Source organism: Rana temporaria, chromosome 1, assembly GCF_905171775.1.
Source record: "Rana temporaria chromosome 1, aRanTem1.1, whole genome shotgun sequence".
In the NCBI taxonomy this organism is placed as follows: domain Eukaryota; kingdom Metazoa; phylum Chordata; class Amphibia; order Anura; family Ranidae; genus Rana; species Rana temporaria.
In genome coordinates this window covers 281,186,599-281,201,291 of record NC_053489.1, presented here as the reverse complement: position 1 = coordinate 281,201,291, position 14,693 = coordinate 281,186,599, and the positions used below count along the sequence as shown (strand labels likewise).

Here is a 14,693-nt window from a genome sequence, read left to right as displayed (position 1 = left end):
TTTCACATTCTTTCACCTAATACACTCAGATAGGTGAAAATTCACTTTGAACATGCTTTACTTCTTTAGAAAATTGGGGCAATTGAGCTATACAGTATATCTGTGTGTTTGTGGAAGCACAGGATCCTATTGGCTAGATTGAATCATTTCTGATACAGTGTAGTGTACCACTAATTAATAGTAACAACCTGTGCTCATTCAGTAACACTCAATGTATAATATATATGAATAATAAAAATGTCCTAATTTGAATGGAGCCTATATTTTATTGTTATACTGTATTATTGTGTTACTAATAGGTCACTGCAGACATCTAAAGTCAGAAGACATACAGCACATACTTAGAATATTTCTTTAATTCATCTGAAGTGTCATCCACCATGTCACTCTGCTTTGCTTCATGTGCCATGGCCCGGTATAATTTACAGGCAATTACCGCCTTAACCATGGCTTCTTCCCCAAGTTGCCAGAAGAACTTGGCCATGTTCTGTCTCTTCATCAGTACTGCCCAAACCAAGAGATCATTGTAGGGATACACAAAGCCACCTAATTCATTTTCTTCAGGTAAGGGTAGGTCATCATTTGGCCTCTTCTTTGATTTCTGTGTTCCAGTGGTCTTCTCCTTTTTGTAAAACATTTCATAATTTAGAAATTATACAGTGTAAAGATATAATACAGGTTGTTCATATGGAAAAGACATTTAGAACAAGAACCAAATGAAATGAATGAACCAAAAGAAAAAAGTGTAATGCACAAGTATAATATAAATATAATTATGTAATTACACATTTTTTTAGGAAACACACCTCATGTCTAGATTCAAGTTAACAGCCTTAGGCAAGACATACACATTTAAAAACCAGTGAAAATTATATATATATATACACCAAAGTGCATATATAACAAAATTCACAGTAGCGCAACAATAACACCTAATTAATTCAGTGTTCAGTACAAAAATCTATTATACACTGCTCAAAAAAATTAAAGGAACACTTTTGAATCAGAACTCCTGGGATATTGATCTGGTCAGTTACGTAGCAGAGGGGGAGGGGTGTATACAGAGGGGGTTGCTAATCAGTTTCAGCTGCTTTGCTCTTAACTGAAATTAACAACAGGTGCACAGGATGGGCAACAATGAGACGACCTCCAAAACAGGAATGTTTTATCAGGTGGAGGTGTCTGACATTTTTTCCCCTACTCATCTTTTCTGACTGTTTTTCACTAGTTTTGCATTTGGCTAGGGTCAGTGTCACTACTGGTAGCACGAGGCGATACTTGGACCCTATAAAGGTTGCACAGGCAGTCCAACTCCTCCAGGATGGTAAATCAATACGTGTCATTTCCAGAAGGTTTGCAGTGTCTCTCAGCACAGTCTCAAGAGCATGGAGGAGATTTCAGGAGACAGGCAGTTACTCTAGGAGAGCTGGACAGAGCCGTAGAAGGTCCTTAACCCATCAGCAGGACCGGTATCTGTTTCTTTGTGCAAGGAGGAACAGGATGAGCACTGCCAGAGCCCTACAAAATGACCTCCAGCAGGCCATTGGTGTGAATGTCTCTGACCAAACAATTAGAAACAGACTTCATGGGGGTGGCCTGAGGGCCCGACATCCCCAAGTGTGCTCTGTGCTCACTGCCAGACACTGTGGAGCTCGATTGGCATTTTCCATTGAACACCAGAATTAGCAGGTCCGCCACTGGTGCCCCATGCTTTTCACAGACGAGAGCAGGTTCACCCTGAGCATATGTGACAGACGTGAAAGGGTCTGGAGAAGCCGCAGAGAACTTTATACAGCCTGTAACATTGTTCAGCATGACCGGTTTGGTGGTGGGTCAGTGATGGTCTGGGGAGGCATATCCATGGAGGGACGCACAGACCTTTACAGGCTACACAATGGCAACCTGACTGCCATTAGGTATCAGGATGAAATCCTTGGACCCATTGTCAGACCCACCGCTGGTGTAGTGGGTCCTGGGTTCCTCCTGGTGCATGACAATGCCCGACCTCATGTGGCGAGAGCATGCAGCCAGTTCTTGGAGGATGAAAAAATTGATATTATTGAATAACCCCCACGCTCATCTGACCTAAATCCAAAAGAACACCTCTGGGACATTATGTTTCGGTCTGTTCAGGAGCTCAGTGATGCTCTGGTCCAGATCTGGGAGGAAATACACCAGGACACCATCCGTTGTCTCATTAGGAGCATGGCCTGATGTTGTCAGGCGTGCATACAAGCACTTGGGGGCCATACAAACTACTGAGGACCATTTTGGGTTGTTGCAATGAAATTTTAGCAAAATGGACTAGCTTGATGCATAAATTTTTCACTTTGATTTTCGGGGGGGTCTTTGAATTCAGCCCTCTGTAGGCCGATAATTTTAATTTCCATCAAATGATGTGTCATCCTTTCATTCCTAACACATTACCCAGTCCATATCAGTATAGATATCCAGCATGAGATTTTTGCCCGTTGAGATCTGATATGTTTTCAAAGTGTTCCCTTAATTTGTTTGAGCAGTGTATATAATATTCCATGTGCAAAGAAAATATAAAAAAAATATAAAAGATAATAAAATTAAAATGTCATAAAAACAAAACAAAACAAGAGTCCAATAGCAGTCCTCTTTATCCCAAAAAATAAAATAAAAAATGTGACAATATTCCCAGTGATGTCCTAATAAAGAAAGAACACCATAAAAGTTTCCACCACCGTAGTGTCACATCAGACCCACTCCCATCAGGTGGAAACTCACCAAATATATTTCCCTACCACTCTCATGGTTAGGCTAGTAAGCCATAAGAATCAGTTGTTCAAAGATTCCTTAAAAAGCCAATCAACTTCTACACAGTTCCTTGTAAAAAGGGTGCATATCCATGGGCACATGAAAAAGAAAGACTCCACTAGTGTAATATTGTAAAGTTCACCCAGGAACACATGTATATCGCAGGAGTTCCCCCGTCCCACAGGCAAAATGTGCTGCTTTTCTGCAGACAGGCAGGGGTGCCATTAATGCTGCCATTTCTGGCGGCTGCATTTAAAAAAAAAGGGTCAGGGACCTTTTCCCTGCTTTTCCCGCAGATACAGCAGCCCAGTCAAATTATGGTTCAAGTGGGTAGCACAGTGGTTAGGTGGTTAAGTGGTTAGCACTTCTACTTAGCAGCACTGGGGTCATTGGTTTGAATCCCAACCACAGTACTACATGCCTGGTGTTTGTATGTTCTCCCTGTGCCTACGTGGGTTTCCTCTGGGTACTTCCGATGCCTCCCACACTTCAAAGATTGGCTCTAGTATGTGTATCTATGAATGTGAGTTAGAGACCTTAGATTGTAAGCTCTCTTAGGGAAGGGACTGATATGAATGTACAATATATATGTAAAGCGCTGCGTAAAATGACAGCGCTATATCGGTACCTGTAATAAATAAAAAAAGGTACATGAAGCAACTTGGCACAGTTTCTTTAAAAACAATTGTTTTTTACAGCCTATTGCCCAATTTTGATTACTATCTGATTAAAGCTATTTTACTAGTTTATCTTTATCTGTTAAACTATATTATAAACTGCAATACAAGTGAAACTGTTTCTTAGCAGTCTACTTAACCCTAATGCTTCTTGAGTTATGACTAATCTTAAATGTATGACTATTGCACAGAAGAAACTTATATAGCTTTCTTTGAAGAGTTCACTTTAATCTAGTCATCTGGCAAAACATTTTATTTAGGATTATTCAGCAGATTTTTAAAGAAGTAATATGAAAAAAACGAACTGATGATTTGCTGAATATTTACACCTTTATAGGAAATGAGTCATTCATACAATGATGTGTAGATTAAATTGACATGGTTCTACAGGCAGGACTTTGAGTACATGCACTTTTACAAAACTAGAAAAATCACTGTAGTGATTTCCCATCAGGAAAATATTACAATCTCCCAGAGGCATAACTAGAGCCTTCAGGGCCCCGATGCAAGAAACCATAAAGGACCCCCTTGACCTTTCCCCTTCCATCCAAGCCATGGGCTTCCAGTTCTAGAAGAGCGTCCATTGACATCCCCCCAGAAGCCTGCCTCTCGCATGCCCCCTGGGACACAGCTGATCACGGTACAGGGCCAATCATAGCGGCCCTTTACCATGTCATCAGTTGATCACATGTAAACAGACCTGCCAGTTATCAGCAGTCCTTCTCCCATGCTGTGTCTGTGTGTGAAAAGGAGAGCCGTTAACCGGCAAGATTGTCAGTACATTGTTTACACTGGTAATCAGAGCAATGATCATCAGTGCCCAAAAAATCAGTGCAGCCCCATCAGTTCTGCCTATTAGTGTAACCTATCAGTGCCCATCAGTGCCACCTATCAGTTCTCATCAATGCCGCCTATCAGTACTACCCATCAGTGCTGCCTATCAGTGCTCATCAATGCAGCCTATCATTGCCACCTATCAGTGCTCACCAATGTCGCCTATCAGTGCCCATCACTGCCGCCTATCAGTGCCACCAATCAGTGCTCATCAATGCCACCTACCAGTGCTCATCAGTGCTGCCTATCAGTGCCAGCTGCCAGTGCCACCTATTAGTGCTCATCAGTGCTGCCTATCATTGCCACCTATCAGTGCTCATCAATGTCGCCCATCAGTGCCCATCCATGCCACCTATCAATGCTCCCTCAGCAGGACTCTGAGCTGAGAGTGACTCTCTCATACAGCCCAGAGTCTGCACTGACAGTTCACTGACAGAGAGAGCCAATCTGGTCCTTTTCCTCCCGCCCCTCTCCTCTTGCATGCACCACAGGAAGTGTGAAAGCCAGAAGCTGAATGATCAAATTCAGTTGCTTAGCTTCACACTTTACACGGTGCACACAGGAGGAGAGGGGTAGGAGGAGAAGGCGCAGGTCGGCTCTCTCCTCTTCCATCTATCCAAGGGAGGGGGATGGGGAAATGTCAGTACAGGCTCTGGGCTGTATGAGAGAGACACTCTCAACTTAGACCGCTGAAGCAAGCAACCCCACTGGGCACCCCAACAGTGGCAGAACGCCAGGACCCAGTTGCAAGTGCGATCTGTACGACCCTGGTAATTCCACCACTGCATTGTCCCCTTTTTCTGATATTAAACCTAACTTCTATGTAAGAACTGTATAAGTTTCGCTTGACACGTAATGTGGTCCATGAATTAATCCATCTTTTCAGAAATGTAATATATTCATATAATGTTATAATGGTTCATTATACTAGCCTTGGGATAAGAGGTCGTTGGATGGATTTTTTTTTATTTTTTTATTGTTGGGGATTTACCAGTCATTGATGTACTACTGATTTTTATTTCTCATGTTGAGCTGGGTCAGATATAAAAATACCCTATGTGAGTTCTAATGGTGGTTTATTGGCAAGCCAAGGATAACCTCTCTTACTTTCAGAATTTAAAGTCATTCACCTTTATGGTGTTGAAAAGCAGTCCAATTGATGGGTGAGCAACACAAAAAACAAACTCTAGCAGACCCAAGAAAACAACAAAAAACTGGTACTAGAAAAATAGATTAAAAAAAGACATCCATCATCCTAGGACACAACATACTAAAAACAAATTATGCTGGTAGTATCAGGGGTTATCCTGGGTTGGCCTACTGTTTTGTGTTTGCCAATGTCCAATCCTCCTGTAGACGTCAGCATAACCCAAATTTTGATGATTTCCTGTGTCCTTTAACAGCCCATACCCATCAGAAAAAATTACTAAAAGTACCAAATATGCAACTTTTACAGTAGATTACACTGTTTTCCTGTTGTTAAAATATTTATACTTCAGGACAAAAATGCACCTATGACAGATCAATACCTATGCTGCTAATACTGGGCATTTAAACTAGTGGCCATATGGCCCCGTACACACGACCAGTTTCCTCGGCAGAATTCAGCTTCCGACCGAGTTTCTGGCTGAATTCTGCCGAGGAAACTGGTTGTGTGTACACTTTCAGCCGAGGAAGCCGACGAGGAGCTCGACGAGGAAATAGAGAACATGTTCTCTATTTCCTCGTTGTTCTATGGGAGCTCTCGTCCCGCCGAGCTCCTCGGCGGCTTCAGTGCTGAACTGGCCGAGGAACTCGATGTGTTTGGCACGTCGAGTTCCTCGGCCGTGTGTACGAGGCTTATGGCATCCACATTAGCCACTGTATGTACTTGCAGCCAGTTCTTTTGTTTGCCATGAAAACTAGAAGCTAATGTTTTGGTCATGCGTACAGATAAATTCATGTCAATCCAGGCCAATGTACTACTTTTTATACACAATTACAAGTGCCTACACAGGAAACAATATCAGGTTTCTGTTTCACAGTAACACTGCTGTATTGTTCCAAAGAAGGGTCAGATTTGAATGTACACCTTTATAATAAAACCTTCCTTAATTGTTAAGGCAATACAGGTCTCTTCAGGTACTTGAAATGTTTAGTAAGTTGCTAAGGGATTACATTAATGTATAAATAAATTCTAGCTTCAATGTTTATGTTACAGTTCCTGCTCTAAATTCCTACGCACATAAGCAATCCTGTATGCACACTAGGCAGATTAGAAACCTGACTCTAGCAGAAGGATTTCAATTAAACTGGATATAAAACTTGGAAGGATCACCTTGCGCTTATAAGGCTGGGCTGTTCGGAAGAACTGGGAATGTAAGGTATTCTCAGGTGATGGAAGCTTGCTGTTCATCTGGCTGTTTTGGTTTATGGAGAGGTGAGATAGGCTCCGTACAAGACTGGTAGTAGAATAGTGGGTGGTTCTCTAACAAAAAAATACAAAGAAACAAATTAGAAACTTGGCTTTTTTGTATGCATTAAAGCGGTAGTAAACTCTAGGAGAAAAAACAAAAGCTTCCCCCTGCAAGTCCCATCTGCTAGTATGAAAGACAGAGGGTCAGGGGTCCTACAGCCTCATTGGACAGTCAAAGGAGAATTAAAATTCTTACTACAAGCTTTAACCAGAGACTGATAGAAGTCACAAGACTGCTATATACTGCTGATGAAAAAAAGTTTTTAGCAGTTTATATTTGCATTTCCATGTTCTGTGTAATGTGGGAGACTATATATGGTGAAGGCAGGGTCCTGGATTTAGTAGCACTTTAAAATATATTTAAAGCAGCTTTGCATCTCACAAACAGTCGTGTATGTGCAGTCTGATCTTGAAATATATTTTTGTATAGTTGGAAAACCCAATAAAAAACTTACTGAACAAATGCATTAAGAGACAGAGTCCCTAGATACAACATTAGAGGAAATCGCTCTGCAGTAGTTGTAAACAGAGGCCCAGATTCAAAAAGCAATTGCGCCTGCGTAACCATAGTTACGCAGCGCAATTGCTTACTTGCCCCGGCGTAACAAGTTCTCCTGATTCAGAGAGCTCGTTACGCTGACTGCAGCCTAAGATATGCGTGGCATAAGGCTCTTATGCCCTCATAGCGTTCCCATTGTGGTCAGCGTATAGTATGCAAATTGCATACTAACGCCGATTCACAACATTACGCGAGCCCTGCGTACGCAGTTTACGTCGTTTGCGTACGTCGGGTTTCGCGTAAGGCTGCACATGCTAAAAGCAGGGGCAGCCAATGCTAGGGATACCCGTCGTTCCCGCGTCGCGAGGTTTGAAATTTACGTAGTTTGCGTAAGTGAATCGTGAATGGCTCTGGACACCATTCACGTTCACTTTGAAGCAAATGACGTCCTTGCAATGTCATTTACCGCAATGCGCGTCGGGAAAGTTTCCCGACGGAGCATGCACTCTACGCTCGGCGCGGGAACGCGCCTAATTTAAATGATTCCCGCCCCCCTACAGGATCATTTACATTAGGCGCCTTACCTGAATCTACCCCACTATTCACATCTTAGACAGCTGTCACAGGAAAAGATTTCCCAACTATGGGTTTCTCTCACTTCTTACTCTGGCGACAACTGTAAAATTTTGGATTTACCATAACTCTCTGTCTCAGAAACATTGGTCATCGGAAAATATAGAGGGATAAGTCTTACCAGCAAGGACACAGACAGCAATAATCCAAAACTGAAAAAGTTGCCTTTACATACATTTTAACCACTGAAAATAATATTCTTATTCTTAGTGAGAGCTAACGATAGTCATTAAAAATAAAGATAATTCATGGCAGCAATGTATGCGTATTCCTCTACAAATAGAAGTATAACCATGCATTCTGAAAACTTAGTAGTTGTTTGACTAGATCTTAGTGGACCAAAATGGAATAACACAACTAAATAGGTCTACTAAAAGTTAGGGCGAAAATTTACCTTGTGATTCCTGTAAAGACTATTATACAGCACTCGAAAACTCTTTCTTGTGTAACTACTCCGATACGCTCCACCAATCAGATATTCAATGACCAATCCTATATCAATAAGTGTTATTTTGTAGTCTAAAGCAAGATGACTCTGTTAAAAAAAATTTAAATGTTTATATTACAATACAAAGCACCTGTATATAGGGTATTATTATACAAGTATTTAATATGAGATCACACATGCAATATCATCCACAGCAATCCAATTTTGGCATTTTCAAATTGCAAGATAATTTCTGAATGGTTGCTATTGGAAACTTACCAATGATCACATAGCAACCTGTTTGTTTTTTGTTAGTTTTTTTGACAATATAGAGTTGCAGTAAATCAGTGACAAAGTCCCTTTAACTAAATTTAGTTCAGCAAATGAAGCTGCTGTATGTTGAAAGATTCCACAAGAGATTAGGATGACACTGTACTACATCTCCAAATGGATTAACAAAGACTGACAGTAACAGTATTCATGTAAAAATAAATAAATAATGTCATAATTATATCATTAAAGATCAAAAGCAGAGTCAATGGCTAAAAGTCTAATACAACTAATGTGCCAGATGGATAAGAGAATTATCTGACATTATGCACACATTTTGCAACTTCAGTATTATGTTTTCTTGTCAACAATGAATATATTAACATATTAGAAATTAGACTTCCTTTGCTAGTAAATGGAAAAAAATAATACAGTTTTTGTACTTACATTAAAATCTTTTCTTTGAGTCCATTGAGGGACATGGGAATATTCAAAAAACAGTTGGATTATACTGCCACCTACAGTAGGCTGGGACACTGGCAAACAGAAAAATTGTAAGCAGGACCCAGTATATTCCCTCTTCTAGCTAAGATAAGGGAATACTTTATTGTCATTGTATATAGACATACCCCACTTTTAAGTACACAATGGGGCTTATTTACTAAAGCTGGAAAGAGCAAAATCAGGATCACTTCTGAACAGAAACCATTGAGCTTCCAGGTTTTATTACCAGGCTTAATTGAACAAGCTGGGGTAAGAAGCTCATTGGTTTCTATGCAGAAGTGAGCCTGGTTTTGAGCTTTCCAGCTTTAGTAAATAAAGCGCATTGTGTACTTAAAAGTGGGGTATGCCTGTACATACAACAAAATGTATTGCCAGCATGTCTCACAAGTTGACACAAAGCAATACACAGGACCAGCAACAATACAGAGAGGTGGGACCTATGCCCCTCAATGGACTGGAAGAAAAAGATATTTTGGTGAGTACAAAAATCTAATTTTCTTGTTAGTCCATTGAGGGACAATACAGAGACAGCTGAGATATCCAAAAGCAGTCCAACCAAGTAGTGGGCAACAGCCACTGAAAGACCCAAGGTATTGGATACTGTCTAGAACACAGGGGTACATGATGAAACAACATCTAAGCCAGATGAGGAGAACCCTAACAAGACAGAGGAACTGCCATGACCAAGGTGAAACTCCAGAAGATCTAACTGATGTTCCAGACCTGGACAGACATGCCTCAACCAATGGGTATGAACCCACATAAGAAACATCAGCACGAGAATATGAGAATTTACCAAGAATCCACCAAAAACAGGCACAACAATATGACCTAATAAAGAGAAACTAACAACTAGGCGTACTCAACAAATACTTAACAGATAAAAAAGACTATTGGGAACACGTCCCAGAAGGGAGAGTTGCACACTGAAAACAAGAACAAAGGAAAAGAGTTGCTACAAGAGTCTACAAGAGCAGGCAAATGCCTTATAATCCTAACCCTTTGGATTCAGGGAAAGGAGTAGTGAGTGCATTGGCTGTGCCAACAATCTTGCACTGATATGGTAAAACAATTTGAAAGCTCTCACATCATGGTATCCTAACAAATTGCCAAAGAACCCTGGCTGAAAACCCCCCTCAAGGTCAGAATGGCTGCAGAGGGAGAAGGGTAAACAAAACACTCAGGCCTCGTACACACGGCCGAGGAACTCGACGTGCCAAACACATCGAGTTCCTCGGCCAGTTCAGCACTGAAGCCGCCGAGGAGCTCGGCGGGCCGAGAGCTCCCATAGAGCAACGAGGAAATAGAGAACATGTTCTCTATTTCCTCGCCGAGCTCCTCGTCGGCTTCCTCGGCCGAAAGTGTACACACGGCCGGGTTTCTCGGCAGAATTCAGCCAGAAACTCGGTCGGAAGCTGAATTCTGCCGAGGAAACTGGTCGTGTGTACGGGGCCTTACACAATAGTAGGCAGGAAGGAGGACATACTGCAATCCAGAATGGTGCACGAGACACCAGAAGAACATCAGGATGAGCAGGCAACCATCTGCTTAACACCTATAGGTTTCTCTGGAACTGACAGAGGAATCTCTAAAAACCTGCCTAACCCTAAACCAGAAAAAAGCATGGTCCTAAAAAACATCAGGCCTGCCCCAATTCAGCGAAGCATCAGCAGCTGAGGAGCGAGGGGCAGAAATATTAGCTGCAATGCTAAAAGCAATTACCTGATTAGGAGTAGGAGTGAGAATACTCTGGAGACACTTCCTCAATAGGCTGCACTTTAGTCAGAGTAGGATAACCTAATTCCAAGTGAGCACATCTAACTAAGGCTTTCAGATGATCTTGATCTCCACCAGGGGGTACAAGCAGCAGGATCCTTGCATATTCGGCCTACTAACAATCCAGAGGCATGCAGGACCATCCAGCCTTGTACACTTCCTGTCTTGCAGGAGATGAGGAACATCCAGATGCAGAATTCTTTTTTCTCCATGTGGAGACAACCAGTAAAGAAGAAGAAGATGGCAAAGGAGGACAGCCTCTAAGGAGGACAGTGCCGTTAAAAGTTGCATGCTCGGTGTCAACCCACAAGAGGCCTTTGACCTGTTACAGGAAAGACAGACAGGTGAAAACCCATCAACACGTTAGTTATGTCCAATGAAGATAAGTCTGAATACTGAGTCATAAAATTATCCCTTAAAGAAGTGGGGACCTGGCCTGATGGTGAGCCACAGATACCAATGCTAACAAATGGACATCTGACTCAGAGAACTGACTCGGTATCTGAGCACAAGCAGATTGGAAGTCCAAAGTGAAAATGGAGGTCCCTGTTTAGAAATCTCAGCCGCATTCAATGAAGCTCAGTTATACTGAGACAAGGGTGATCTTAAGGCAATAGTGCTCTTGGTCCCAGATTTCGGATTCTGAAGGTCTTCAGGGGATACCAGGTAACACCTCCAGAACCACGAGAAAAGTCACTTGTTGTATGTCTTAGGGATAAACAAACCAAACATCAAGCAAGATGTTTCCACAAATCTTTTCTAAACTCGGAAAAGATGTGTAACTGTGTTCTAATCACAAGCCAGTCTTTCATGGACATAGCATAGCCTGGTAAGTTACTCCACTACTACCGCTTTAAACAATATGATCTGGTGACTGACCAAAGCACAGCGGTTATCACTATCCTCCTGTCACCAAAGTCTGACTGTCCATACTGTACAATGTAGCAGAAACTGACTCAAACTGCTGACACTGTTCTCTTAGTCCTGTATACAGCAGAGTCCTGCTGTGTAGTTGATTGCACAAAGTTTTAACTTTTTACACAAGCTATATTTAAAAAAATTATAATTTAATGCTATAGCGAACAAACTTTTTTGCAGACATTTTCAAACCTTTTTATATGTGACGGCTTTAATATTAAATCAAAACATGGCATGAATACCTAATTTGAATTTCTGAAATATGTTACCTGTTTTGCATCTCCAACAAGATGGTACAAGAGCAGATTGGTTTGTCCTTGTTTCTATAATGTAAAGAGAAGGAAAAAATGTTGAATGAGAAGCGTTATTGTTTAATTAGGCCTCTGCTGGAAAATATCTTACAAAGCATACAAATCTGGAAGTCTAGGATGCTGGATCTAACAGCTTCCTGATAACCAATGAATGCTTTCAGTAATGTCTTACAGTGGAAAAGAGCCTAAAGCTGGCTGTAGATGAACCATTTTTTTTTTTTGCTGGTTGAATGAAAATAAACAAACGGATTCCTCCATCTGCACAATCGAGGTGGTTAGAAGAAGCCTCTCCGCTAAAACATTGTATTCTGACACTGGGGACTCACCCTGTGAGAATACACTGATTAGTCTAGTAATGTGATCCTGCAGCTCCAGCTTCCCTGTGTCAATGAGCGGTTGCTGCAAGGAAGAGAAGGGAGGAGAAAGCACTGACAATGCCTGGGTTATGGGAGGCTATGGGTGATTTTGTGGCTCCAGGAATTCACAACTGTTCTTGAGCACTCCACACACGAGGGAGCCATAGCTGGAGGATCACATATATACAAAATGTAATACTCACTCAACTAGCAATGTAGTAGTGCTGATGACCCTGTCTTACAGTCAGGGCCGGATTCCAGACAAGGCCAACAAGGCCAGGCCTCGGGCGGCAGTGGGTGCAGGGGCGGCACTGTGGCTGAGAGGAGAGGACACTTTCACCACTTTCACTTTCATTTCGGGAGTTCCCCCCTGTCATGTCACATATGGTGAGAGGAGAGAAAACTGAGGGAAGAGGTGGTGAGCACCCCCCAGTTCTCAATGTCATATTCGGCAGCAGCACTCCCCCCCCCCCCCCCCGCTTCTCAGTGTCCTGCCGAAAAAGTCCCCCGGCGGATAATGTCCCCCCTGTATTGCGCAGGCGGGGGGCGAAATTAAAGGACCGGCCTTGGGGCGGCAAAGGGAGTAAATCCAGGCCTGCTTACAGTGTTTCATTTAATGCAGCTGTTGTTGAAGATTTCTGCCTACTGTTAAAATCTGCTACTGTGAAATACCACACTGTATCTGAATGATTAGTTTAGGTCTGTGGACATATGCAACATGCATTGTAAATACATTAATATCTCTGATTTGATATTTAGGACAACTTGCTTAAAACAAAATAGCAGCATGTTCACATAAGATGTCCATATACAGTATAACATAATAATGATGAACATAAAGCAAACAGATTTCTCTCCTGTCACATGAATATTCAGTAAGTCAATGGAGTTTATAACATGAAAGGAGTAAACGGAGACAGTGGCAGACCAGTGTTACAGCATAAACAAATTTGAGCACTTAAAAAATAGGATTTTGTACTCACTGTAAATTCCTTTGCTTGGAGTCTATTTGGGGAACACGAGAAGTCTTTCATCTTCAGGTTATACTTCTATAGGAGATTTGGTCACTGGCAAACCAAAATAGTAGGCCAGCCCAGGATAACACCTTCTACCACAAGCGTGTCTCAGTTTTGTAGAAAGCAGTGTGAAAATCATGCTTATAAACACAGAGCAGTGGGATCAGTGTCCCTCAAATAACTCCAAGAAAATAATAAATATATGAAAATAGGACTTTTGAACCTACTGTAAAATAATATTCCTGAAGTCTATTGAGGGACACATGAACTCTAATACTGCCAGTTATACTTCATAATGCTGCCTACAGATGTATTGGCCACTGGCAAAAAACAAATTGTGGACCAGCTCAGTATTACACCTCCTACTCCCAGCCTAATGTTTGTGGCAAAGCCGTACTAAGAACATGGTTAATAGATACAGATGGGTGGAACCTGTGTTATTCACTGAATAGACTCCAAGAAAATTTTACAGCAACTACATAAATCCTGTTTAACACATGAAGGGAGGAAGAATTTGGATACTGTCAGAAAGTCAAAAAGCAGTCCAACTGAGGGATGGGCAACAGCAAACAAAGACTGAGTGGTTGAGTGGCAGATCAGATAACAATTCTGCAAGGGAAGCCATGGAAGCACAATAATTGACTCTGTGCTCAGTGTCAGTATTTACATTTGCAATGTGGCTCATATAATCCTGCATAACCACAGTAAAATAGATGTGCAGCCTTAACCATGGTCAACAAGGAAAAGGGGCTCTATTCAGAGATCTGGGGACAGACAGAGTGACTGGAGAACAGTGTCCTGGTTGGGGGAGGATCAGAATCATCCTAGATTAGAGGAAGGCTCAAGGCCTTAACTCATCTGATCTCATTATAGGCCATAAAGAATTAAGGTTCCATGCATGAAGGGGCTGTCAGGTCAGATTATCACCTTGAGCAGACGCAATGACTACCAGGGAGGAACACTTCAGGTTGAATTAGAGTTAAATTAACTCCAAGGAGTACAAGAGTGGTTCCTGAGAATGCAAAGATAACCAGCTTTAGAACACTGGGACATTACCCAACTACTGTAGATCTAGGTCAGATGACCTGCCAATGACGATACAGAAGGAACCACAGCTTCTGAAACTCCAGGATGTAAACTGCAAGATGAAAATTCTCTGATGATCAGATCTTTCAGATGGTGGGAAGAGAAAACTTCCCTGACTCCAGAGCTAGAAGATTCAACAGGTTAGGA

The 14,693-nt window shown here is 41.8% G+C and overlaps 1 protein-coding gene across 1 annotated transcript in view; it reads right to left on the bottom strand.

The window, feature by feature from the left end:
• Positions 1–14,693, bottom strand: part of TRPM6 (transient receptor potential cation channel subfamily M member 6) — a 253,247-nt gene that overhangs the window by 131,349 nt on the left and 107,205 nt on the right. The window contains exons 15-18 of the mRNA XM_040324943.1: positions 12,047–12,100; positions 8,277–8,417; positions 6,613–6,762; positions 342–622 (exon numbers count right to left, since the gene is read on the bottom strand). Of these exons, the coding sequence (XP_040180877.1) occupies positions 342–622; positions 6,613–6,762; positions 8,277–8,417; positions 12,047–12,100 (626 nt within the window). The remainder of the gene's footprint in view (positions 1–341; positions 623–6,612; positions 6,763–8,276; positions 8,418–12,046; positions 12,101–14,693) is intronic.